Genomic DNA, 25,971 nt, shown 5'->3' with positions numbered 1-25,971 from the left:
GTAGAAAATACAGTATAGTTTAAGGAAGAAACTAATTGGCTGTTATTGCACTACCTCAGGCATCTTTTAAAGTTAATTTTGCACTAGAGGATTGTTGGAATGTAGCTAATCTTAATATCCTAATAACATGAAAAATATGATAGCTCATATTTCATCCACATCCTTAATGATACCATCAGCATTGTGAGCTGCCAGTCCAAATAAAAAGGCTTGATGCTGTAGCAGGCAGTGTGCATAGAGATAATCAGAAGTCGTTCTTCCACAGGCTGACTCAGAAAATAAAGACGAAGTTAGTCCTCTTGGATCCAAGGCTCCCATCTGGATTCCTGATACCAGAGCTACGATGTGTATGATCTGCACAAGTGAATTTACTCTGACCTGGAGACGACATCACTGTCGGGCCTGTGGAAAGGTTAGAGAGGATCACACTCACCTCCCTTGTGATTTTCAATAGCTCTAAGCTGTACATAACGAAGAAGCATGTTTCTCCTTGTAAACCATTGGGGGTCGGGGGAGACACTGAATCGTAGGTGGTATCTCCTCTACATATTTAGGCACAAGGCAATCTTATTAGGGAACTTAGCTCTTCCTAGCCCAAGATTACTTCAGAATGTCCATAATAGATCATGTTCATTTTTTAAAAAACTAATAAATTCAAATTAAATAGATGCTCACATTTACAGATAATTATTGAAACTGCATTTATCTAAATACTAAGTTCTTAGTAGGAGGAAGCTTTCAGTGTTGAAGTTATCACTAGTGATGTTTCTGAGTCTTTGTGATGTTTTTAGTAAAATGAGCATTGTAACAATGACATCAGAGAGTTACTATAAAGATTTAATGGGTCTTATTTAGACAGCATTTAATCTGGGCCAGACACTGGGAAGAGGCACAGCAGAGGTGTTCATAGTTGCAGCAGTGACGATGACAATGACGATGATGACGAAGATGATAAATACAGCTAACACAGGAATTCCTACGCACCGGGCACTGTTCTAAACATTTTGCACATGTTAACTCCTTTAGTATATTATTATCGGTAGTAAGCACTCAGTAATAATCTGTGGCCTCTTCAAGTGTGGTATTGTGTGTGAGTTCCCTGCAAGCCTGAGCTCCACTGAATTTTTATTCAGACTCAGTGACTATGAAAAGGTTTTGAAAACTAGACAGAACTATAAATTGTAACATAACTGATGGTTTAGATACAAAGGGTATTCTAAATGAAATAATTCCAATGTGTTTTCAGATTGTATGCCAAGCTTGTTCATCCAATAAATATGGATTAGATTACCTGAAAAATCAACCAGCAAGAGTATGTGAACATTGTTTCCAAGAACTGCAGAAATTAGGTAATATATAAGTAAAGATTTAATTGAAAATTCCATTATTCCCCAAATACTTTCAGACAACCTTCTGAAAGAATCATCTTAGGCACATTAGCAATATGATTGGTGATACTTCTCTCAAAATATTAAGTATCTTGTTTTCTTAACTTAGTGAAGCTTTCTTAACTCATATTTTGTGGTAATTCCAAGAAAGGTTGGACTGAAACTTATTTTTACTCTGAAAACGGTTTTGCTGAGGATCCTGATTGTAGAAATGTAATCACAGGATAAAATGCTTGGAGTAGTTACAGGGGAACTTTAACTTCCAAATAATTTTCAAGTTTCTAGTTTCACAACTGTGTGCTCATTACAAATCATTTTTATTGTATTAGTAAAGTAATTCTCTATGGAAACATACTAGGTGGCACTTCGTTAGCCTTATTCTAATCACTTGGACTGATGTAGTGAGGTTTTATTTTACATCTAAATGTGCGGCTTTTCGCCAACTACAAAATGATAAATCAAATCTGCCTGTTCGTTATTTGTAAGTATCCATCCCTACAGTTAAGGGGAATGCAGTTCAGGTCTATATTTTGGGACGAGATCCTGAAACTTAAAGGATCTAAATTTTTTAAAGATTATCCTTCATGTTGATGAAGAATAGCTTTTCATCATCAATGAGAATATCTAAATGAATAACTAGATGATATGCCATTTCAGAATCCATATATTTATAGAGGAATTGTTTGTTATTATCTGTATACATTTTCCAAAAAGACACGTCCACCTAATCTTTTGCCACCCTTATGTTCCTCCCTTTGTTCTCCGGGTATATAATATAGGCTCAAACATTCAAAATTCATTTTTGAATACTCCTCCCTCATCACACACACCCATTTGGTCAGTAAATCTTGTCAAATTTATGTTTGAAAAACCTGTCTTGCTCTTGAACTCTTTATCCACCTCAGCCTTAACAAAGCCTTCATTATCTTTCATGTGGACTACTGTCCTAATTTCCTAACAGGTTTTTCTGCTGCAAATCCTTCCTCTTTCCTACTGCCAGATTTATTTTTCTAAATTCAGTCTGCTCGTGTTACTTCCCAGCCCAAAAGGCCTTTCTTTGATTTCCCACTGCCTAAAAGACAGTCCTTAGAACCAGCCATTTTTTTCCCAGCCTCACCTCCAAATAGATGAACTAATTTCATATCTGTGTGCTTTTGCTTATGCTGACTTGTCTTCATGGACTGTTCTTCCTCCGCTTTTTAGCTTGGCAAACTCCTACTTATACCTTAATGCTAACTCAAAACTCTCATTTTCCCAGCTTTCCTTGAACCTCTGCAGTGAAAATTAATTACTTCCTCATCTTGTCTTATAGTCCCTTTTCTAGCATTTTGTTCATTGTAATATTATTTGGTCATGTATCTAGATACTAAATGATGTTGTCAGTTTGGTTTTTTTTTAAAGTCAGGAGGGAAATTTTTTCAATTTTTTTTAAAGTTGGTAGTACATAAACATGTTTCAGAATTCTTAAGGCACAAAAGGTCAATCCGTTCATATGGCTTGCAGTTAAAAAAGTATAAAATCATAGACAGTGGGAAGTCTTCCTCCCACTCAGCTTCCAGCCTGGGGAAGTATCATAAGTTTCTTAAGTATCCTTCCATGGATATTTATGCAACAACGTTTATTGATTTGGATTAAATTGAATTGCAGAATGCTTACCATTGGTTATATAAGTGTACCTGATTTGTTTTAGATCACCAGCACTCTCCTAAGATTGGATCTCCTGGAAATCACAAATCTCCTTCAAGCACCTTATCATCAGTCTTACATAGTATTCCATCAGGGAGGAAACAGAAAAAAATCCCAGCTGCTCTCAAAGAAGTAAGTGTTTCCATTAGACTTGCAACCTGATAGAGACTGAATTATTCATACACTTATAATACAATATTTTTCTTTCATAAAGGAAGACGTCATTTCCCAGCACTATTAAGACATGCATTTTAATACTGGTGATGGATGTGGTTGAGGCCTCACGATCTTGCTTGATCTCCCTTATGACCTGAGTCATTTAGAAAATGCCTGTTGAAAGGTTTGGAGAACATTTTATAGCAATGATAGAAAGGAAAGATAACTGGGACATGTGTGAATTTTTAAAATTACTTTGAGGAGACCCCTTCCTTTCTCCTTTGAGGTGAGGGAAGAAGTCTATAGAATATTTGGGGCATTTTATTAGCATTTACTCATCTGCATGGCTTGTTTTTTATAGGCATTAGTTGGTTATATACAGCTGATATCACTGATAGTATGTTGTTCTTCCTTTAACTTAAAAGAAAAAAATTTTAAGTGATAATAGACTATAGAGTTAGACCTGCCATTGGAGTAAATCCACAGGCATCAATGATATCCTATCCCAGTTCCTCAAATTCAGGTGTTCAGTCAGCCAGTGTCAAGAATTCAGACAGTCCTGCCTTTCTGGTCACTCCTATTTTGATTTTTGTTAATTAGTTCTACCCATGCTAGTTTTGTGGCCAGGAGAGTAGTTTTAAATTCTGTTCTCTTGCTTGGTTGCTGTGGAGGTCTTCTATCATGGAAGAGCAAACAGCTCTAAAAATTTGACCAGGATCATGTTTCTCATGTAAAGTTGAGTGTATTTCATCATGGCCATTGAAACACTAGGAAGTGATTTATAGCCAGTCTCATGATATAGTAAAAATAGGACTTACATACAGTTCCATTTGCCAAGTTTCATGTGGAACTGGGTAAGCCAACTGAGTGAATACCCCTGAACTGTATTTCTTCCATCACACAGTTCCTGAATCTAAATGTACATTCAAAAACCTTAACGTTCTTAACCAACCGAGTTAAGTTCTCTGTAATTTTTCACCTCTCCATGCTGATGTCACATTTTATAAATATAATTCTTATCTGTGCTCCCCTCTTTAGTTGAAACTCCACAGCACTGGCTACCAAAACTCGTTATGGTCTGTAGACTAGAGTCAACCTAATTCCAATCCTTTTTTGTACATCTTTCCACCCAGCCACACAAACAGGCCTTCCTGGCTGCAGCCATTTCTCCCTTGGCTCCACTGGTTCTCAAAGCATCCTCCAGAGCGGCAGCAGCACCGCCTGGGAACTTATAGAAATGCAGATTCCTGGGCCCACCCACACTGTATGGAATCAGAAACTTTAACCTGCATTCTTGGTGATTCAGATATATGTGTACTAAAGTTTGAGGGCCATTGCCTTGCTCCTTTGTGGTCACACGGGGAAATTTATCCAGTTAAGTGCTATAAAAGTCAAAGTAGTCTCCTCAGAAAGCTGTGTTTTTTTGTCTTTTTTTAAAAAAACTGAGGTGAAATTCACATAACATATAATTAACCATTTTAAAATATACAATTTAGTAGTATTTGGTGTATTCACAGCGATGTGTAACTGCCATATTGCTCCAATTTCAAAACTTTTTCATCACCTCATAAGAATACCCTGTGTCTGCTAAGTAATCAGTCCCCACTACCCCCTCCCTCCAACCCCTGGCAACCATGGATCTGCTCTATGTATTTGCCTATTCTGGATCTATCATATAAAAGGAGTCATACAATATATGACCCTTGTGTCTGGCTTCTTTCACTTAGCACAGTGTTTTTGAGGTTCATCTAAGTTATAGCATGTATCAGCACTTTGTTTCTTTTTATGTCTGCATAGTACTCCTTTTTATGTATGTACTACAACTTAGCCATTCATCGGTTGATGGACACTTGGGTTGTTTCCACCTTTTGGCTATTGTGAATAATGCTCCTATAAACATTTGTGTGCAGATTTCCATGTGGACTTATGTTTCCATTTGTCTTGGTTATATACCTAGGAGTGAAATTGCTTGATCATACAGTAATTCTGTGTTTAACTTTTTGAGGAATTAGGAAGTTGTGTTCTTATTCTAGTGATGTTCAGTACATTTTTAGAAATTCCTCTTTTTTAGAATTACATACATTCAGAGCCTCAGCACCCTCAGTAATGGCGGGCTGCGTCTCTTGAGTTGGATTTCATTTATTTTTTATTTTTTAAAATTTATTTATTTATTTATTTTTGGCTGCTTTGGTTCTTCGTTGCTGTGCATGGCTTTCTCTAGTTGCTGCAAGCGGGGGCTACTCTTTGGTGCGGTGCGCGGGCTTCTCATAGCGGTGGCTTCTATTGTTGCAGAACACGGGCTCTAGGCACGCGGGCTTCAGTAGTTGTGGCTCATGGGCTAACTAATTGTGGCTCGTGGGCTCTAGAGCGCAGGCTCAGTAGTTGTGGCACACGGGCTTAGTTGCTCTGCGGCATGTGGGATATTCCCAGACCAGTGCTCAAAACCGTATCCCCTGCATTGGCAGGCGGATTCTTAACCACTGCACCACCAGGGAAACCCATTTATTTTTTAAATAAATCATTGGAAGGAAAGTTTTGTGAATCAATTAGGTGATTAAGCTGGTTAACACCAACTTTGCTTTTAAAAAGATTATTTAGAGGACTATGTATGACTATTTAGTATTGGGATTAATCTTTTATGGCTAATAAATTAATTGTAAAATATTCCAAAAGAGTAATGTACAAAATATTTTGGGCAATGATAGTAACACTTAACATAAGTACATAGTGGGTATCCCAATGTGACTACATTTTAAGAGAAAACTCCTTTGAATGTAAACATTTTAGTTTTTTTTTTTTTAATTACTTAGTAGTCTTATACAGGGATGTTATTTCTGTATACAAATTTACTTGAGAGATATTTCTAATTTAACATTAGATATAAATTTTCCACTTGGGACTTCTCTGGCAGTCCAGTGGTTAAGACTCCACGCTCCCAATGCAGGGGGCACGGGTTCGATCCCTGGTCAGGGAACTAAGATGCCACATGCCACCCGGTGTGGCCAATAAATAAATAAATAAAATTTCCACTAAATAATATATCATCCTTTTTATGAAATGTATAAGAAATTAATACAATTACTACATGATTAAAGATATACTTTAAAATTCATAGACCGCATCTCTATTAGTCTTCTACTGCTTTGTACCAAATTACCACAAATGTAGTGGCTTAAAACAACACACATTTATTATCTCAGGAGCTTAGATGGGATCTCTTTAGGGCGACAGTCAAGGTGTTGGCCAGCGTTGAGTTCTCATCTGGAGGCTGACTAGGGAAAGATCTACCCTGCTCCTAGGGGCTGCCCTTAGCTCCTTGCCACGTGGGCCTCCCCACACGTCTGCTTACTTCTTCAAAGCCAGCATGGTAGAAAGTCTCTAGAGCCAGTCTGCTAGCAAGATAGAGTCTTATGTAATGTAATATAATCATGGGAGTGATAGCCCATCACCTTCACCATATTCTGTTGGTTAGGAGCAGTCACAGGTCCTGCCCACACTGGAGGGGAGGAGATGCTACGACAGCCTGATTCTCAGTGGGAAGCCACCTTGGGAGTCTGTTCACCATACCACCAATAAGGCAGTTCCTAAACTTGGCTTTTATATCTCTATTTTTCCTATATTTAAAAAGAGAAAAGTTTCAACTGCCATATTATAATCACTGAAGGCTTAGTGTCTTTTACCTAGAGATTGAAACACTTTCAGCCTTTTATGAAGCAAAACAAGCTTCTTTTCTTTTAGACCAAAATTTGGGGAGCAGAAACTGATCCTTAAAGTCACCATTAAGGGACTTCCGTCGTAGTCCAGTGGTTAAGAATTTGCCTTCCAATACAGGGGACTTGGGTTCGATCCCTGGTCAGGGAACAAAGATCGCACATGTCGCGGGGCAACTAAGCCCGCGTGCCACAACTACAGAGCCCACATGCTCTGGAGCCCAAGAGGCACAACTAGATAGAAGCCCGAGTGCTGCAACGAAGAGCCCTCATGCGGCAACAAAAGATCCTGCGTGCCGCAATAAGACCCGACACAGCCAAAAGTAATAAATAAATAAATAGTTTTTTTAAAAAAAATCACCATTAATAGTAGAATTTTCTGGGAATTCCCTGGTGGTCCAGTGGTTAGGACTCTGTGCTTTAACTGCCAGGGCCTGGGTTTGATCCCTGGTCAGGAAACTAAGATCCCGCAAGCCATGCAGGCATGGCCAAAAAAAAAAAAAAAGAATTTTCTATTTACTTTTTTATTGATAAAGTTTTTAGAAATCCAGAAAGTTATTTCAGGAACTGAGTTAAAGGTTTAAGTAATTTTCCCTAACACCCAAAATAAGAGGAGCAATAAAGAATATATACTGTCCCAAAATACAGCTTTAAAAAGGCATTTTTCTGGAGTGGGTGTGGAGAAAAGGGAACCCTCTTGCACTGTTGGTGGGAATGTAAATTGATACAGCCACTATGGAGAACAGTATGGAGGTTCCTTAAAAAACTAAAAATAGAACTACCATATGACCCAGCAATCCCACTACTGGGCATATACCCTGAGAAAACCATAATTCAAAAAGAGTCATGTACCACAATGTTCATTGCAGCTCTATTTACAATAGCCGGGACATGGAAGCAGCACATATACACAATGGAATATTTCTCAGCCATAAAAAGAAACGAAATTATTTGTACTGAGGTGGATGGACCTAGAGTCTCTCATACAGAGTGAAGTAAGTCAGAAAGAGAAAAACAAATACCGTATGGTAACACGTATATATGGAATCTAAAAAAAAAATGGTTCTGAAGAACCTAGGGGCAGGACAGGAATAAAGATGCAGACGTAGAGAATGGACTTGACATGGGGAGTGGGAAGGGTAAGCTGGGACGAAGTGAGAGGAGAGTGGCATGGACATATATACACTACCAAATGTAAAATAGATAGCTAGTAGGAAGCAGCCACATAGCACAGCGAGATCAGCTCAGTGCTTTGTGACCACTTAGAGGGGTGGGATAGGGAGGGTGGGAGGGAGATGCAAGAGGGAGGAGATATGGGGATATATGTATATGTATAGCTGATTCACTTTGTTGTACAGCAGAAACTAACACAATACTGTAAAGCGGGGCTTCCCTGGTGGCGCAGTGGTTGAGAGTCTGCCTGCCGATGCAGGGGACATGGGTTCGTGTCCCGGTCCGGGAAGATCCCACATGCCGCGGAGCGGCTGGGCCTGTGAACCATGGCTGCTGAGCCTGTGTGTCCAGAGCCTGTGCTCCGCAACGGGAGAGGCCACAACAGTGAGAGGGCCGCGTACCGCAAAAAAAAAAAAAAAAAAAAAATACTGTGAAGCAATTATACTCCAATAAAGATGTTAAAAAATAAAGTGGATGGATCTTAAAAAAAAATAAAAGGCATTTTTGACATGTGGAATTATTATTCATCTTCTGGCAACCGAGAAAATACAGGTGAACCCGCAAAGAAACACATACATGCAAGCACAGTTAAACCAGGTAAAATTCTGGAATTGCTTCTAAAAGGAAGGATTTTATGCTCATGGCATGGCAGTATTCAATTTGTACAGTAGCAGATTTTGAAAATAAACAATTTCATTCTGAAACATGATATTCTTATTATGGTTATTGCTTTCAGCACCAATGATCAAAAGCAACTTTGTGATTTTAAATTTTGTTTTTGTATGAAAACTATTAAGCTGTGTGTGGGGTTTGCTTACCTAGGTATCAGCGAACACAGAAGATTCTTCTATGAGTGGCTACTTGTACAGATCAAAGGGCAATAAAAAACCTTGGAAACACTTGTGGTTTGTCATAAAAAATAAAGTGCTATATACGTATGCTGCAAGTGAGGTAAGATCTGAAATCTAAACATGAATAATTTGAGGGTCTTGTTTTATAATGCTACCTGGAAATAATTACAATGTTTGCCTAATTTATTTGTTTTGTCTCTGTTTTTTGTTTTACTTTGCTTTGGGAGGGGGGGAGATGTTGCTGTTATTTTTGACATGAACAGGGTCCTTGTTTTGTATCTAAAGAGCTCTTACTCAGAAATGTTAGGAATTTTCCATAGTGTTAAAATGTAAGTTTGGGGAGTGTCATGTGACTACTGACTACTTCACTAAAGGCAGAGGTTCGGTGGGACTGGGATATATCGCCTTTCTGAGCTACATTTTCTACATCCATAAAATGAAAGTAATATAATTACTTACCTCCTGTGGTTGTAGAGAAATAATGTCAAATTCAGTGGATATGAACACGCTGAAAACTGTCTGGCACAGTGTCTGGCTCATGGTGTAGGTGGGGCAGGGGTGTCCCAATAAATATCGTTGAATAAATGAAAGGTGAATAAGTTGCTAGAATTACCATTGTTTTATATATATGTATTTGAAATTAAGTTAGAGTTATATAGATCAAGAGTTTGCAGATCTGAATTTTGTATCAACTTAGAAACCCATCTCCTTTTGTGTCTTTGTAAATTTAGGATGTGGCAGCTTTGGAGAGTCAACCTTTACTAGGATTCACTGTCACTCAAGTCAAAGATGAGAATTCAGAGTCTAGAGTGTTTCAGTTACTGCACAAAAACATGTTATTTTATGTATTCAAAGCAGATGATGCTCACTCGGCTCAGAAGTAAGTAATTTAGACATATTTTTCTTTCATACATTAGATTTCAAGTTGTTACTTTAACTGATTGATTTTAAAAATAACCTACTTCCATGCATGGAAACAACGAAGAATTTAAATCAGATGTACAATTTAGAAAGAATTTAACGTATTATTCAAACTCTTTAGAATTGTTTTAAAGACAGGCAAGAGTATCTGGAATATTTTCAGGAGGCAGAGAGGAAAAGAAAATAGGTAGTTCTGTCCAAAATATTTTGTGTACACATGACCTTCAAGGAAGCAGCATGATTCTCCTCTGCTGAAAGGAAGGGAAGCTGAGGTTATTTGACCTCTCCTCCAATGAGGTTAAGAATCTTCTCTTGAAACATTCTGGGACTTTGGCAATCCAATGATTCAATTGTGCCATGGAACAGCAGGGGTTTAAACAGCTGCTTGCTGACTTACTCCTTTGGGGAAAAGGTCAAACACATTAAGAGGCTCCCATGCTGTTCCCAATGACTGAGTAGAAAGAAATGGATATCATTTTAGGTGGAAAAGGCTGAAATAGTCTCTTCAAAATTCCAACAAGAATATTTATTTAGATGTCATGAGATGGCTTAACATAGAGAAGCATATCTCTGTGAAACTGAGGTCCTTTCTGAACAAAACAATTCAGTTCGCCTCCCTTTCATTTGATTTTCATTTTGGCCTCACAAAATATACATTTTGTTTTCACTAAGAGGTGCTCATGTTTTCTCAATAGGCTTTAAAAGTGTATGCAGATCAAAAAGAATACTTTAAATAAGCCAGGCTTGTCATTTCTTTAGGTAGTTAAAATTAATGTACCAGAATTATATATGTTCCTGAATAATAATCAGGTACTTTTGAGTACTGAAGAATATTTTTAAATTATGACACAACTATTGTTTCTTTAAAAAATAGTTACTTGGGTAAAATAGTAGTAATTGCCCTAAAATTCTGTTGGATATTATATTTCTCATCATTTTTACCTGAATTCATCATCAAGCTGATAAGCTTTTGAATATATATCTTTATGTCATTAAGTTGACAAGATAGAAAGCCCTTCAAGACAGAGCTGAATGTAGTTGGGTGAAGGGTATGAGCTTACTTGTTATTTAGAATTAATACAGGCTAATTTATAAATTTATCTTTAGGTTAATATCATATGCGTTGCTGTATTTAGAATACGTTATACATTATATTATAGAATTATAGAATATTAAAATTATAGAATTATAAATTATAGAATATTATATAGAATATATAGAATATTAAATTTATAGAATATAGAATTATAGAATATAGAATTTTAAATATAGAATATTATAGAATATTAAAATGTGTTATAGAATATTATAGAATATTAAAATTATAGAATATTAAAATTATAGAATATTAAAATGTGTTATATAGAATATTAAACACATTATAGAATATTATAGAATATTAAAATGTGTTAATTTTAATGGAAACTTTTGACTTTTAAAAAGCCTTTTTATTATGGTATAAATTATATGCCATTTGCATTTTAAAATTTTTTTAAATTCCATCCTTAAAATGTGAGATAAATCTGCTACGGGCTACTTTTACTAACTACATTGAATGATTTCAAGTGTTCATGGTAAGTTTAGAAGCCATTACACTACTGGGGAGGTACAAAGAAACTACCTCCAAGTGTCTTCTGAATAATTGTAGCTGTGTATATTGTCAAATAAAACTTTTGAGGCAAAAGAATTTTAGAAAGACTTCTGTGAAAGTGAGACACTTTTATATTGCATGCAAACTTTAGATCAACTGGGAGTAGACTACTAGATGCTAGATTCCCTTTCACTGAAAATATTAGAATAGGTCTGGACTACAGATGCCCAAGGAGTCTCTGGTTGGTAGAATTAAGAGATGAGGAGACAGGGACAGAGCTAGTATTCCCAAAGGCAGAAAGGGGGTTGAAATAAAGGCCTCTGCAGATATATCCACTTCCAAAATCAATTAAATGGGGTCAGTAGAACTTCATAGAGCCTATACATGAAATGGCCCCTTCCTCATGCTTCAAAGAAATAAGAGATGCACAGGAATTCCCTGGTGGTCCAGTGGTTATGACTCGGTGCTTTCACTGTCAGGGCCCGGGCTGTATCCCTGGTTGGGGAACTGAGATCCTGCAAGCTGTATGGTATGGCCAAAAAAGAGAAAGAAGTAAGAGATGCACTTTTCAGGCCAAAGTTTGGTCCCAATTACCAAATAAAGGGTAGTTCTATACATACAGAATTCTCATTTGCTATAAGAAAGATCTTAAATACACTTGTTAGAGTAATTGGATCCACAGGCACAGCTATTATCTATACTGTCTTAACATATATTGGATGATTGTATTTTAAAATCTAACAAATTTCTCTTATAGGTGGATAGAAGCATTTCAAGAAGGCACAATATTGTAGCTGTATTTGTTTCATCTCTTGTGTGATTCCAAAAGGGTGGAATTTCATCAGAATAGAGTAAATGCAGTACAAAAATTTTATATAAGTGAACACTGCCAGGATAAATCCAACCAAAATCTTCATCAAAGAAATTATTTTGTTAGGTATAAGGTAATTTTTATAAAATGTTTGTTTTTCATGTATGTTATTTATTAAAAATTTGATGTTTACTTAATGGTCAGAGTTATTTCTGAGACTCACACTGAATTCTAAAGTACCTAGCTGTTTGTGACACAGTCCATACTGTTTTCTCAGTGTGTTTTACAGTGTTACTTTGTAACATTCTCACTAGTGGTAAGTCTTTGTAAATAAAAAACACACATCAAGGAGCAAATTTCCATGCAGTGTTTGGTTTGGAAATTATGATTATAAAACAGCTGGTGAAAAAAACGCATGTCTTTGAATCAATAAATTTAGATGAATTTTTGTATCTTTTAATGGAAAAACACATGGCCAGTTTCTACCTCAGTAACTGTGAAATGAAATTCCAGTAAATTATCAAAAGTATTTCTACTGTTATGTACCTCTTTTGGTATGAGATAATGTTACATCATCAAGGAATTATAGCAAAGGGATAGAATCTGAATTTTCATCTAACTCAACAATGAGTAGGAAAAAGGATGTTTCCATTTGCAGGGGAGCACAAATAATCAACTCTATGGCCTTTACATTAAGTCTAATCTTTTTTTAAAAAACTACCATTTCAACACAAACATAAGTGTATTATTTCTTTAAAAAGCAAAATATGGCAAGCATTATATTACATGATGTCCCTTGCTATTGTAAGTATTCTGAGTCCAAGTCAATGGTGGTATTTGTATCTAAAAAGAACGTTACATTTTCTATAATATTGTGATTTTTTTTAAATGAACTGGAATTATCATATCAAAAACCACAAATTCAAAGCCAGTATTAGCGGAAATTGTATAGTATCATTTTTTAAAGGTTTTCTAATACCACTTTGTGTTATGTCCTCTCTGGTAATTAAAAAAGTATATTTTTCTTTAACCAACTGTCAGCGTACCTCATTAGGAAGGGTTTATATTCCTAATTTTGGTTCACATACTGTTTAACATATGAACTACTTTATATATAAAATTGATTAGCAGAAGTAAAATGAAATTAACACTATGATTAAAGTCATTCCTGATGTTCAAAATATACATTTATTGACTGAGCTTAAACTAAATATAAATTATCTTAAAAGGCAAGGTTATCCATAGAATATTTCATTAAAGGGCAAAATAAATTTCCCTTCTGCTTTTATATAAAGGATTTCCTAACTCAGTATTATATTTATGATTGCCAAGAGAATTACTCAGTGCCTTCTGAAGCCTTCTGAATGTTTGTTGCAGCACCAGGGTATCTACTAGACCTAGAGTTGGCTGCTGCAGTTTTGTGGGTATTGCTTGCTGTGGAATCACTTTGAATCCTCTTGCAACCTCACATAAAATCCTCACATGCTATCTCCCAAATCTTTTTGTCACTGTAGGTAAATTAACACTTCTTTGCAGCTCATTAATTTTAACCAAGATAGCGTAAATAAGGCTTCCATGTTAAATCCCTGCAGTTTTTAGTGTGTCCTTTTTTGGAGACCAAGGTTATGCCTTATACAGTGTTTCCTTCTATTTCATTGGGACTAGCATTTTGCAAAACAACAAGTTATTGGAGTTCCTCCCTCCTCCTCTTGAGCTCTCAACCTTCTGACTACAAGATTTGGTTTAATCTGAATCTGAAAACTATCAACCAAGGCTATTCTGTCTTCCAACTGTTGGCTGAATCAAGAACCAGTTAAACATTTAAATACAAGAAACATTGCATAAACTTCTAGTAATTCTCCTAATTACATGTGAAACTCATGTATGATTACGCTAGCTATTGGCTTAGCCCCATGGAGGGCTTTGAAAATTAAAAAATATAGCGCCTTTTGAGGAAGCTATCAGATTACCAGCAGCCCTCTGCCAAGATTTTTTTTTAAATTTTTTAATTTTATTTATTTTTTTATACAGCAGGTTCTTATTAGTTATCCATTTTATACATTTATATTAGTGTATATATGTCAATCCCAATCTCCCAATTCATCACACCCCCCACCCCCACCACTTTGCCCCCTTGGTGTCCATACGTTTGTTCTCTACATCTGTGGCTCTTTTTCTGCCCTGCAAACTGGTTCATCTGTACCATTTTTCTAGGTTCCACATATATGCATTAATATACAATATTTGTTTTCTTCTTTCTGACTTACTTTACACTGTATGACAGTCTCTAGATCCATCCACGTCTCTACAAATGACCCAACTTCGTTCCTTTTTATGACTGAGTAATATTCCATTGTATATATGTACCACATCTTTTTTATCCATTCGTCTGTCGATGGACATTTAGGTTGCTTCCATGACCTGGCTATTGTAAATAGTGCTGCAGTGAACATTGGGGTGCATATGCCTTTTTGAATTATAGTTTTCTCTGGGTATATGCCCAGTAGTGGGATTGCTGGGTCATATGGTAATTCTATTTTTAGTTTTTTAAGGAACCTCAATACTGTTCTCCATAGTAGTTGTATCAATTTACATTCCCACCAAGAGTGCAAGAGGGTTCCCTTTTCTCCACACCCTCTCCAGTATTTGTTGTTTGTAGATTTTCTGGTGATGTCCATTCTAACGGGTGTGACGTGATACCTCATTGTAGTTTTGATTTGCATGTCTCTAATAATTAGTGATGTAGAGCAGCTTTTCATGTGCTTCTTGGCCATCTGATGTCTTCTTTGGAGAAATGTCTATTTAGGTCTTCTGCCCATTTCTTGGTTGGGTTGTTTGTTCTTTTAATATTGAGCTGCATGAGCTGTTTATATATTTTGGAGATTAATCCTTTGTCCATTGATTCGTTTGCAAATACTTTCCCCCATTCTGAGGGTTGTCTTTTCGTCTTGTTTGTAGTTTCCTTTGCTTTGCGAAAGCTTTTAAGTTTCATAGGGTCCCATTTGTTTATTTTTGTTTTTATTTCCATTACTCTAGGAGGTGGATCAAAAAAGATCTTGCTGTGATTTATGTCAAAGAGTGTTCTTCCTATGTTTTCCTCTAAGAGTTTTATACTGTCCGGTCTTACATTTAAGTCTCTAATCCATTCTGAGTTTATTTCTGTGTATGGTGTTAGGGACTGTTCTAATTTCATTCTTTTACATGTAGCTGTCCAGTTTTCCCAGCACACTTATTGAAGAGGCTGTCTTTTCTCCATTGTATATCCTTGCCTCCTTTGTCATAGTTTAGTTGACCATAGGTGCATGGGTTTATCTCTGGGCTTTCTATCCTGTTCCATTGATCTATATTTCTGTTTTGGTGCCAGTACCATATTGTCTTGATTACTGTAGCTTTGTAGTATAGTCTAAAGTCAGGGAGTCTGATTCCTCCAGCTCTGTATTTTTCCTTCAAGACTGCTTTGGCTATTTGGGGTCTTTTGTGTCTCCATACAAATTTTAAGATTTTTTGTTCTAGTTCTGTAAAAAATGCCATTGGTAATTTGATAGGGATTGCATTGAATCTGTAGATTGCTTTGGGTAGTATAGTCATTTTCACAATGTTGATTCTTCCAATCCAAGAACATGGTATGTCTCTCCATCTGTTTATATCATCTTTAATTTCTTTCATCAGTGTCTTATAGTTTTCTGCATACAGGTCTTGTCTCCCTAGGTAGGCTTATTCCTAGGTATTTTATCCTTTTTCTTGCAGTGGTAAGTGGGAGTGTTTCCTTAATTTCTCTCTCAGACTTTTCATCATTAGTGTATAGGAATGCAAGAGATTTCTGTGTATCCTGCAACTTCACCAAATTCATTGATTAGCTCTAGTAGTTTTCTGGTGGCATCTTTAGGATTCTCTTTGTATAGTATCATGTCACCTGCAAGCAGTGACAGTTTTACTTCTTCTTTTCCAATTTGTATTCCTTTTGTTTCTTTTTCTTCTCTGATTGCTGTGGCTTCCAAAACTATGTTGAATAATAGTGACGAGAGTGGACATCCTTGTCTTGTTCCTGATCTTAGAGGAAATGCTTTTAGTTTTTCACCATTGAGAATGATGTTTGCTGTGGGTTTGTCATATATGGCCTTTATTATGTTGAGGTAGGTTCCCTCTATGCCCACTTTCTGGATAGTTTTTATTATAAATGGGTGTTGAATTTTGTCAAAAGCTTTTTCTGCATCTATTGAGATGATCCTATGGTTTTTATTCTTCAATTTGTTAATATGGTGTATCACATTGATTGATTTGTGTATACTGAAGAATCCTTGCATCCCTGGGATAAATCCCACTTCATCTTGGTGTATGATCCTTTTAATGTGTTGTTGTATTCTGTTTGCTAGTATTTTGTTGAGGATTTTTGCATCTATATTCATCAGTGATGTTGGTCTGTAATTTTCTTTTGGTATCAGGGTGATGGTGGCCTCATAGAATGAGTTTGGGAGTGTTCCTTCCTCTGCAATTTTTTGGAAGAGTTTGAGAAGGATGGGTGTTAGCTCCTTTCTAAATGTTTGATAGAATTCAGCTGTGAAGCCATCTGGTCCTGTACTTTTGTTTGTTGGAAGATTTTTAATCAGTTTCAATTTCATTACTTGTGATTGGTCTGTTCATATTATCTATTTCTTCCTGGTTCAGTCTTGGAAGGTTATGCCTTTGTAAGGATTTGTCCATTTCTTCCAGGTTGTCCATTTTATTGGCATGGAGTTACTTGTAGTAGTCTCTTAGGATGCTTTGTATTTCTGCGGTGTCTGTTGTAACTTCTCCTTTTTCATTTCTAATTTTATTGATTTGAGTTCTCTCCCTCTTTTTCTTGATGAGTCTGGCTAATGGTTTATCAATTTTGTTTATCTTCTCAAAGAACCAGCTTTCAGTTTTATTGATCTTTGCTATTGTTTTCTTTGTTTCTGTTTCATTTATTTCTGCTCTGATCTTTATGATTTCTTTCCTTCTGCTAACTTTGGGTTTTGTTTGTTCTTCTTTCTCTAGTTACTTTAGGTGTAAGGTTAGATTGTTCATTTGAGATTTTTCTTGTTTCTTGAGGTTGGCTTGTATTGCTGTAAACTTCCCCCTTAGAACTGCTTTTGCTGCATCCCATAGGTTTTGGATCGTCATGTTTTCATTGTCATTTGTCTCTAGGTATTTTTTGATTTCCTCTTTGATTTCTTCAGTGATCTCTTGGTTATCTAGTAACGTATTGCTTAGCCTCCATGTGTTTGTGTTTTTTAGTTTTTTTCCCTGTAATTGATTTCTAATCTCATAACGTTGTGGTGAGAAAAGATGCTTGATATGATTTCAATTTTCTTAAATTTACTGAGGCTTGATTTGTGACCCAAGACGTGATCTATCCTGGAGAATATTCCATGTGCACTTGAGAAGAAAGTGTAATCTGCTGTTTTTGGATGGAATGCCCTATAAATATCGATTAAATCTATCTGGTCTGTTGTGTCGTTTAAAGCTTGTGTTTCCTTATAAATTTTCTGTTTGTATGATCTGTCCATTGGTATAGTGAGGTGTTAAAGTCCCCCACTATTATTGTGTTACTGTGGATTTCCTCTTTTATAGCTGTTAGCAGTTGCCTTATGTATTGAGGTGCTCCTATGTTGGGTGCATAAAAATTTATAATTGTTATGTCTTCTTCTTGGATTGATCTCTTGATCATTATGTAGTGTCCTTCCTTGTCTCTTGTAACATTATTTTAAAGTCTATTTTATCTGATATGAGTATTACTACTCCAGCTTTCTTTTGATTTCCATTTGCATGGAATATCTTTTTCCATCCCCTCACTTTCATTCTGTATGTGTCCCTAGGTCTGAAGTTGGTCTCTTGTAGACAGCATATATATGCGTCTTGTTTTTGTATACATTCAGCGAGCCTGTGTCTTTTGGTTGGAGCATTTAATCCATTCACATTTAAGGTAATTATCAATATGTATGTTCCTGTTACATTTTCTGAATTGTTATGGGTTTGTTTTTGTAGGTCCTTTTCTTCTCTTGTGTTTCCCACTTAGAGAAGTTCCTTTAGCATTTGTTGTAGAGCTGGTTTGGTGGTGCTGAATTCTCTTAGCTTTTGCTTGTCTGTAAAGCTTTTGATTTCTCCGTTGAATCTGAATGAGATCCTTGCTGGGTAGAGTAATCTTGGTTGTAGGTTCTTCCCTTTCATCTCTTTAAATAAATCATACCACTCCCTTCTGGCTTGTAGAGCTTCTATTAACCTTATGGGAGTTCCCTTGTATTTTTTTTTTTTTTTTTTTTTTTTTGGCAGTATGCAGGCCTCTCACTGCTGTGGCCTCTCCCGTTGCGGAGCACAGGCTCCTGACACACGGGCCCAGCAGCCATGGCCCACGGGCCCAGCCGCTCCACAGCACGTGGGATCCTCCTGGACTGGGGCACAAACCCGTGTCCCCTGCATCGGCAGGCGGACTCCCAACCACTGTGCCACCAGGGAAGCCCCTCCTTTGTATGTTATTTGTCGTTTTTCCCTTGTTGCTTTCAATAATTTTTCTTTGTTTTTAATTTTTGTCAATTTGATTACTATGTGTCTCGGCGTGTTTCTCCTTGGGTTTATCCTGCCTGGGACTGTCTGCACTTCCTGGACTTGGGTGGCTATTTCCTTTCCCATGTTAGGGAAGTTTTCGACTATAAGCTCTTCAAATATTTTCTTGGGTCTTTTTTTCTCTCTCTTCTCCCTCTGGGACCCCTATAATGCGGATGTTGTTGCATTTAATGTTGTCCCAGAGGTCTCTTAGGCTGTCTTCGTTTCTTTCCATTCTCTTTCCTTTTTCTGTTCCGCAGCAGTGAATTCCACCAGTCTGTCTTCCAGGTCACTTATCCTTGCTTCTGCCTCAGTTATTCTGCTATTGATTCCGCCTAGTGTATTTTTCATGTCAGTTATTGTATTGTTCATCTCTGTTTGTTCTATAATTCTTTTAGGTCTTTGTTAAACATTTCTTGCATCTTCTCAGTCTTTGCCTCCATTCTTTTTTTGAGGTCCTGGATCATCTCTACTATCATTATTCTGAATTCTTTTTCTGGAAGGTTTCCTATCTTCACTCCATTTAGTTTTTCTGGGGTTTTATCTTGTTCATTCATCTGGTACATAGCCCTTTGCCTTTTCATCTTGTTTATCTTTCTGTGATTGTGGTTTTTGTTCCACAGGCTGCTGGATCGTTGTTCTTCTTGCGTCTGCTGTCTGCCCTCTGGTGAATGAGGCTATCTAAGAGGCTTGTGCAAGTTTCCTGATGTGAGGGACTGGTGGTGGGTAGAGTTGGGTGTTGCTCTGGTGGGCAGAGCTCAGTAAAATTTTAATCCACTTGTCTGCTGATGGGTGGGGCTGGGTTCCCTCCCTGTTGGTTGTTTGGCCTGAGGTGACCCAACACTGAGCCTACCCAGCTCTTTGGTGGACTCTGGGAGGGCTCATGCCAAGGAATACTTCCCAGAACTTCTGCTGCCAGTGTCTTTGTCCCCACCGTGAGCCACAGCCACCCCTGCCTCTGCAGGAGACCCTCCAACACTAGCAGGTAGGTCTGGTTCAGTCTCCTGTGGGGTCACTGCTTCTTCCCCTGGGTCCCGATGAGCACACTACTTTGTGTGTGCCCTCCAAGAGTGGAGTCTCTGTTTCCCCCAGTCCTGTCGAAGTCCTGCAGTCAAATCCCGCTAGCCTTCAAAGTCTGATTCTCTAGGAATTCCTCTTCCTGTTGCCGGACCCCCAGGTTGGGAAGCCTGATGTGGGGCTCAGAACCTTCACTCCAGTTGGGTGGACTTCTGTGGTATAAGTGCTCTCCAGTTTGTGAGTCACCCACATGGCAGTTATGGGATTTGATTTTATTGTGATTGCGCCCCTCCTACTGTCTCACTGTGGCTTCTGCTTTGTCTTTGGATGTGGGGTATCTTTTTTGGTGAGTTCTAGTGTCTTCCCGTCAATGATTGTTGAGCAGTTAGTTGTGATTCCAGTGCTCTCACAAGAGGGAGTGAGCGCACATCCTTCTACTCCGCCGTCTTGAACCACTTTCCCCGCCAAGATGTTTTAAATGTGGAATAGTAACATTCCCTTTCCCCCTTATCAATCCTTCATAACTTCACTGAAGCTGATCAGTTATTTAACCTTGCTCATTCAATGTCAAATGAGAAACCTAATTATATACATTTTCTTGTAAAGCTACTTTCAAAAACCTCTCTTGATAGCTAATATTTTAGCAAAAAAAAAAATTGGATGCATTCTGTAAATGAGGAGAAGGTATAAATAGTACTTAGAGGGACTTCCCTGGTGGTCCAGTCGTTAGGACTTCCCCTTCCAAAGCAGGGAGTGTGGGTTCGATCCCTGGTTGGAGAGCTAAGATCCCACATGCCTCTCGACCAAGAAAACCAAAACATAAAACAGAAGCAATATTGTAACAAATTCAATAAAGACTTTAATAAATAAATAAATAGTACTTAGATCCCAAGAGTACTGTATTTACTACACTGATACATGTGCTTCCATCAAATCCTTTTCAAGTATCTCCTTTTATTCATAAGGAGGAGAAAAGAGCAGTTATAATGTTAAGCCCAAAAGGATGCTGAAGGAAACCTAGACAAGAGATGCCAGGTCAAGCTAGGGGAAGGCTGGCCTTCTTAGTACGTGTTTACAACTAGTGTTCCTCCTTTATCTGTGGCAGCTGTAAATGCAGAGGACCCTCCAGAGTCTAGGAGAATGAGAAAGGTTATCTTTGGCATCATCCCACGTTTTTGAACCTCTCCCCAAACTTTTCCCCTGTTCCCTAATGTACCCAGTATCCTCCTACTGTCCTTTGCCCAAGATACTTCCTTTTTAACCAAAACCTTGATTCTTTGAGTATGTAGTAGCATTTCTTAAAATGAGATCATCAGAGCAACCTTTGTTTAATAGAAAGCTGTAATGAAACAACTAATTGAAGATGACAACTTTAAAGTGTAGTTTTGTTAGCCAAAGGTATGTGTTATATTTGGTTCGTAAAATATATCTGGAAATAGGGAAAGCCTGCTATTTAGTAATTTAGTTAAAATGTAAATGTTATCACAGCGAATGTTGATATGTCTCAGAGTGTGCTTTCATTGTACTCAGGTTTTGAAATTTGAGATCCATTGTAGTTAAATATCGTCACTGGAACTTCCAGAGAGATAAATCCTATTTGTCTTACTACACTGCCCACTCCTTGAAGACAGATACTATATCTAATATGTCAGTTTCTCACAAAATACCTACCCTGTGTCTTTTAAGTGAAAATATTTGTTGAAGAAAGTAAGGACAGGATTCTGGTCATCTCCAAATCAGAGTCCCCAAAGTGCCCTCATTATAACTCAGATCTTAGACCTGCTCTTTCCACCATCCTGCAAGTCCATATTTGCAAGTACCTGTTGGACATCTACATCTTAAGCACTTTAAATTTTACATGCCTAAAACTCAACTCAATTTCTTTTCATTCAAATCTGTATATTTTCTTCTGCAATGGAAAAACACCATTCTAGGCTCCAGAATCTGCCTCCAAGTGTCAACGGGACCCTCTACAATTGCCTTTGTATCCTTTCTGTCTTCGTTGTCCTTCTGTTATTGCATCTGCCCTAGATCAAGTCCCTGTTACCTCTTCCCAGTGACTGGCATAACTTTTCTTCTAATTCCAATGCCTTCTTTGCATGGTCCCATTTTAAACATTGCCAGAGCCATCTTGTAAGGCATAGTTCTAATCTAGTTTCATCCCTGCTTTTTACAACCTTCATTGGCTTCCGAGTGGCTTGGTGTGGAACACTTTTCCTCAGGTATCATACACTGCAGGTAACCCCAACCCAACCTTTCTCTGTTCACATCATTTTGTTTTTCTTTATCCTTTCCCCCACCTCCATTTCTGCCTATTTATCCAAGACTTCTCTGTAATAGTTGATCCTAGGCCTTCTCTCTGTTCCTCCTTAGACCTACTGTCTCCTTCCTCTATGCTTCCGTAGCCTTTAGCTCCTAAACAGACTTTTTTATGGTGCTTATCACATCCTAGCCTTGAGACCAACAACTATATCTTGTTCATTTGAGATTCCTCCTCAGCATCTGGCAGAGTGCCTTGCATGAACTGGACACCCAGTATTTGGTGAGTTAAATTAATTCAAATGGATCTTTTTTTTTTTTGAATGCCTCTAATACACAAATCATTCTGGAGCCTATGCCACTTTTAATGTTATTTTCGAATGGAAATTTTCTAGTAGGATTTTTGTTTTGTTTTAAGATAAACGTAGTAGTAAATTTTCAAAAAGCCTCAATATCAAATCCCTCTCTTTTTTTGGGGGGGGGGGTTCTTTTATATGAGTTGGTCATACAGCATGTTAAGAACCAATCTTGAAATACTTTTTTTTTTTTTTTTTTTTTTGCGGTACGCGGGCCTCTCACTGTGCGGCCTCTCCCGTTGCGGAGCACAGGCTCCGGACGCGCAGGCTCAGCGGCCATGGCTCACGGGCCCAGCCGCTCCGCGGCATGTGGGATCTTCCCGGACTGGGGCACGAACCCGTGTCCCCTGCATCGGCAGGCGGACTCTCAACCGCTGCGCCATCAGGGAAGCCTGAAATACTATTTTTTTAAATGACAAATTTATAGAAACACTTTTTACTTAAAATGATAATATAGTTTGTATCTTATTGTCCACATATGTAGATCCTTTATAAATAAAATATTAGCACTGTAAATAATGTTAATATTATATTTATACACAATAAATTTACTAAATCTACTATTGGTGTGATGATGTCTTGTTTGTTTGTTTGTTTGCAGTACGCGGGCCTCTGACTGTTGTGGCCTCTCCCGTTGCGGAGCACAGGCTCCGGACGCACAGGCTCAGCGGCCATGGCTCACGGGCCCAGCCGCTCCGCAGCATGTGGGATCTTCCCGGACCGGGGCATAAACCTGAGTCCCCTGCATCGGCAGGCGGACTCTGAACCACTGCGCCACCAGGAAAGCCCGATGATGTCTTTTAAACCATAATTTTTTTTTGCGGTACACGGGCCTCCCAATGCCGAGGCCTCTCCCGTTGCGGAACACAGGCTCCGGACGCGCAGGCTCGGCGGCCACGGCTCATGGGCCCAGCCGCTCCGCAGCATGTGGGATCCTCCCGTACCGGGGCACGAACCCGTGTCCCCTGCACCAGCAGGCGGACTCTCAACCACTGTGCCACCAGGGAAGACCCTAAACCATAATTTTTTATAGTTTAAAAAATTTAAAGATGAACCACACTGACCATGAACCATATATTCAAAGATGAACCACACTGACCATGAACCACACATTCAAAGATGAACCACACTGACCTGTTTTCCTGAATCATAATTAGGGGAAGTTCTTTCTCACCCACAAAAGATACTCCCCAAATGGCATATTAGGCACTAAGAATAGAGGAAAGGTCTCAGATTGCCTTTTCCCATTGGACCTATAGCTTTTTCTTTGGGACACACTTAACGATTTGATCCCAAATTTGGGTGGACGGAGGAGGGGCTGCCTTAAAACCACCAAACACACGACAAACGGTACTAAAAGGAACAGGGAGACTTCCAGAGAATGAGGCATAGAGCATATTTTTACTTGTTAGCGGTTTCTGCTTGCCCCTTTTCTTTGTCCAGCCGCCTAGTTCCAGAGGGAAATGAGAGAGGAGATGTTCTCCTTACCAGTGCACTTTTGTTTTCCCTGACTTGGGTTTCTGGCCTGAATCCGTGACTGCTTTTCTAGTGCCAATCAAAACTAAAAGACATTTTGAGGACCCCCTTCTCTTAACATCTAAACCACACAGTGCTTTGCACACAGGGCAGCCCTGGCTGCCACACCTCAGTGCCTCAGGAGCCACTATCAGAACGTGAAGTTCCATCAATGCCTCATTTCTCGAATCTTCATTGACCATTAGGCACTGTCCTATAAGCTTGGGAATACACCGCTGAATGAAACAGACTAAAGCCAGTCTTCGGAAGCTTTCATTCTAAGTGATATTAAATTCTAGCTCCATTTAGCCCTTATGCTTATTTACTCACAAGACTTTATAAGTAAAACTTAGCCTTACTATAGAGGACTATGCCCCAGCTTGTTTTATTTAAGGTTATTTAAAATACTTTATCGGGATCTACCCAGTTTTGTTAGTCCTCTAATAAGCCGTTTAGTCCAAGCTAAGAGCCTGAAACAGAGCCCACTTCACCACAAATTAGAAACCGAACTGTCTAAAACTGATTGGGTTATCTATCCTGGCTCAAATCTGAACAGTCTCAAAACTTCGTTTAACGACCGCCTTTTGCAAACGGAACGCTAAGGCCACGCGGCTTCTCGAAGTCCCGCATAGGGACGCGCAGCTGCGGCAAAGCATTCTCCCTCCCATCCGATAGGGGACAGTCGACCTCCACAGGCTGGGTTCTCTCATCCCTCTACTCGGGGAACGTCACTACCTCCTCTCGCCGCCTCTCCACTGCACTCGTGCGCAGGCGCGGACGGGAGCGCGCACCGAGGATCTGAGGGAGGGGTCACGAACTCTGACCCCCCCCAAATACCCAAACCCAGAAAGCTCCCTGCCCCCATTTTTTTGGCCCTCCCCCCTTCAGCTTTCTCCAACCTGTCTCTTCCCGGAGCCCCCCCCGCCGCCCAGCAGCAGCTGCAGCGGGGCTGTCGTCTACGCCCGGCGAAGGACGTAGCTCGGCGGAGAAGCGCCGGTAAGAAGGGACGGGTGAGGAGAAAAGCGGCTGCAGCGGCGCCCGGAGCGGGTACCGTGGGGAGGTCCCTTCCTCCCAGGTGCCAACGGACGCGCCCCCAGCGTTCCCAACAGCCTGCGGCTTCGGCCGGCGGAACCCGCCCTCCGGCAGTGCCGCGGCGCGCTGCTCGGGGCGGGCTGGGAGCGCAGAGAGCGGCCGCAGCAGCGGGACCGAGTGCCCGGGGCTCCGAGAGAGGCCGAGGCCGGAGCCGGAGCTCGGCGCGGGGCCGGGAGCCCGGATAGGGGCTGGGGCGGCGGGCGCGAGAGGGAGTCCCCGAGCGGCTCGGCGCGCACTGCAGCCTCTCCCGCGGCGCCTCTGACCTTTCACCTACAGGAAAAGCTTCCGTCTCGGCGGCGCTGCCGCTTCCCCCGCCTGAGGAAGCCGCGCGCCGCCCCCGGGCCCGGGGCGCCGCTTGGGCTCGAGCGCCGGCGGGATGCTGAGAGGCCGGCCTGGCTGCGAGTGGTCGCGAGCCGAGGCCCGGATCCCTTTCACCGCGAGCCTCTGGCTAGTACTCGTGCTTAACAGGACGGACGGAATAATGCTCTCAACTTTCACGACCGACGGGGGCGGGAGTGGCCGCTGCCTTTGGACCTGTATCTTTTGAGAAATAAAATGGAACGGCCAAGGGTCCTCAGTGCAGTGGGCATGTCCAAGCTTCCAGTAGCTCTTTTGTTAAGAAACTGTACCTCCGACTCCAGCAGATGCCGTTTTACGAATGACAAATGTTGCCAAACCTGTCTCGTAACCTTCACTAAATACTTCAGCTGTTTAAAAAATAATAATAATAACTGGAAAGGAAAAGCAAAAGGACTTGAAATTAAGCCCTTTAGGGATTTTGTGCCTCCGGAACTTGTAAATAGGCCTTCGACTTTGGAGGGATTTTGAACAGTGACTGCTCTGCGGTTGGTTGATACACAATGATTGATTTTAGATTTTGCTTG

General features: G+C 39.4%; 2 protein-coding genes across 7 annotated transcripts in view; both read left to right on the top strand.

Annotated features, from left to right (window-relative positions):
- FGD6 (FYVE, RhoGEF and PH domain containing 6) overlaps positions 1-13,452 on the top strand; it is a 109,896-nt gene extending 96,444 nt beyond the window's left edge. For both annotated transcript variants that reach the window (XM_067697569.1, XM_067697568.1), the window contains exons 16-21: positions 266-412; positions 1,247-1,349; positions 3,079-3,206; positions 8,936-9,064; positions 9,696-9,844; positions 12,234-13,452. In XM_067697569.1, the coding sequence (XP_067553670.1) occupies positions 266-412; positions 1,247-1,349; positions 3,079-3,206; positions 8,936-9,064; positions 9,696-9,844; positions 12,234-12,270 (693 nt within the window). In that variant the 3' untranslated portion in view covers positions 12,271-13,452. The remainder of the gene's footprint in view (positions 1-265; positions 413-1,246; positions 1,350-3,078; positions 3,207-8,935; positions 9,065-9,695; positions 9,845-12,233) is intronic.
- An 11,270-nt stretch (positions 13,453-24,722) lies between these two features.
- Positions 24,723-25,971, top strand: part of NR2C1 (nuclear receptor subfamily 2 group C member 1) — a 41,587-nt gene continuing 40,338 nt past the window's right edge. Inside the window, exons 1-2 of one of the 5 annotated variants that reach the window (XM_067697572.1) lie at positions 24,726-24,991; positions 25,364-25,932. The gene's annotated coding sequence lies outside the window, so the exon portion shown is untranslated. Of the gene's footprint in view, positions 24,992-25,363; positions 25,933-25,971 lie in introns of all 5 variants that reach the window. The other 4 variants (XM_067697576.1, XM_067697574.1, XM_067697575.1 and 1 more) reach the window with 4 other exon arrangements.

The sequence above is a fragment of the Pseudorca crassidens genome, chromosome 11 (assembly GCF_039906515.1).
Source record: "Pseudorca crassidens isolate mPseCra1 chromosome 11, mPseCra1.hap1, whole genome shotgun sequence".
Classification (NCBI taxonomy): domain Eukaryota; kingdom Metazoa; phylum Chordata; class Mammalia; order Artiodactyla; family Delphinidae; genus Pseudorca; species Pseudorca crassidens.
This window is presented reverse-complemented; position numbering and strand designations above follow the sequence as displayed.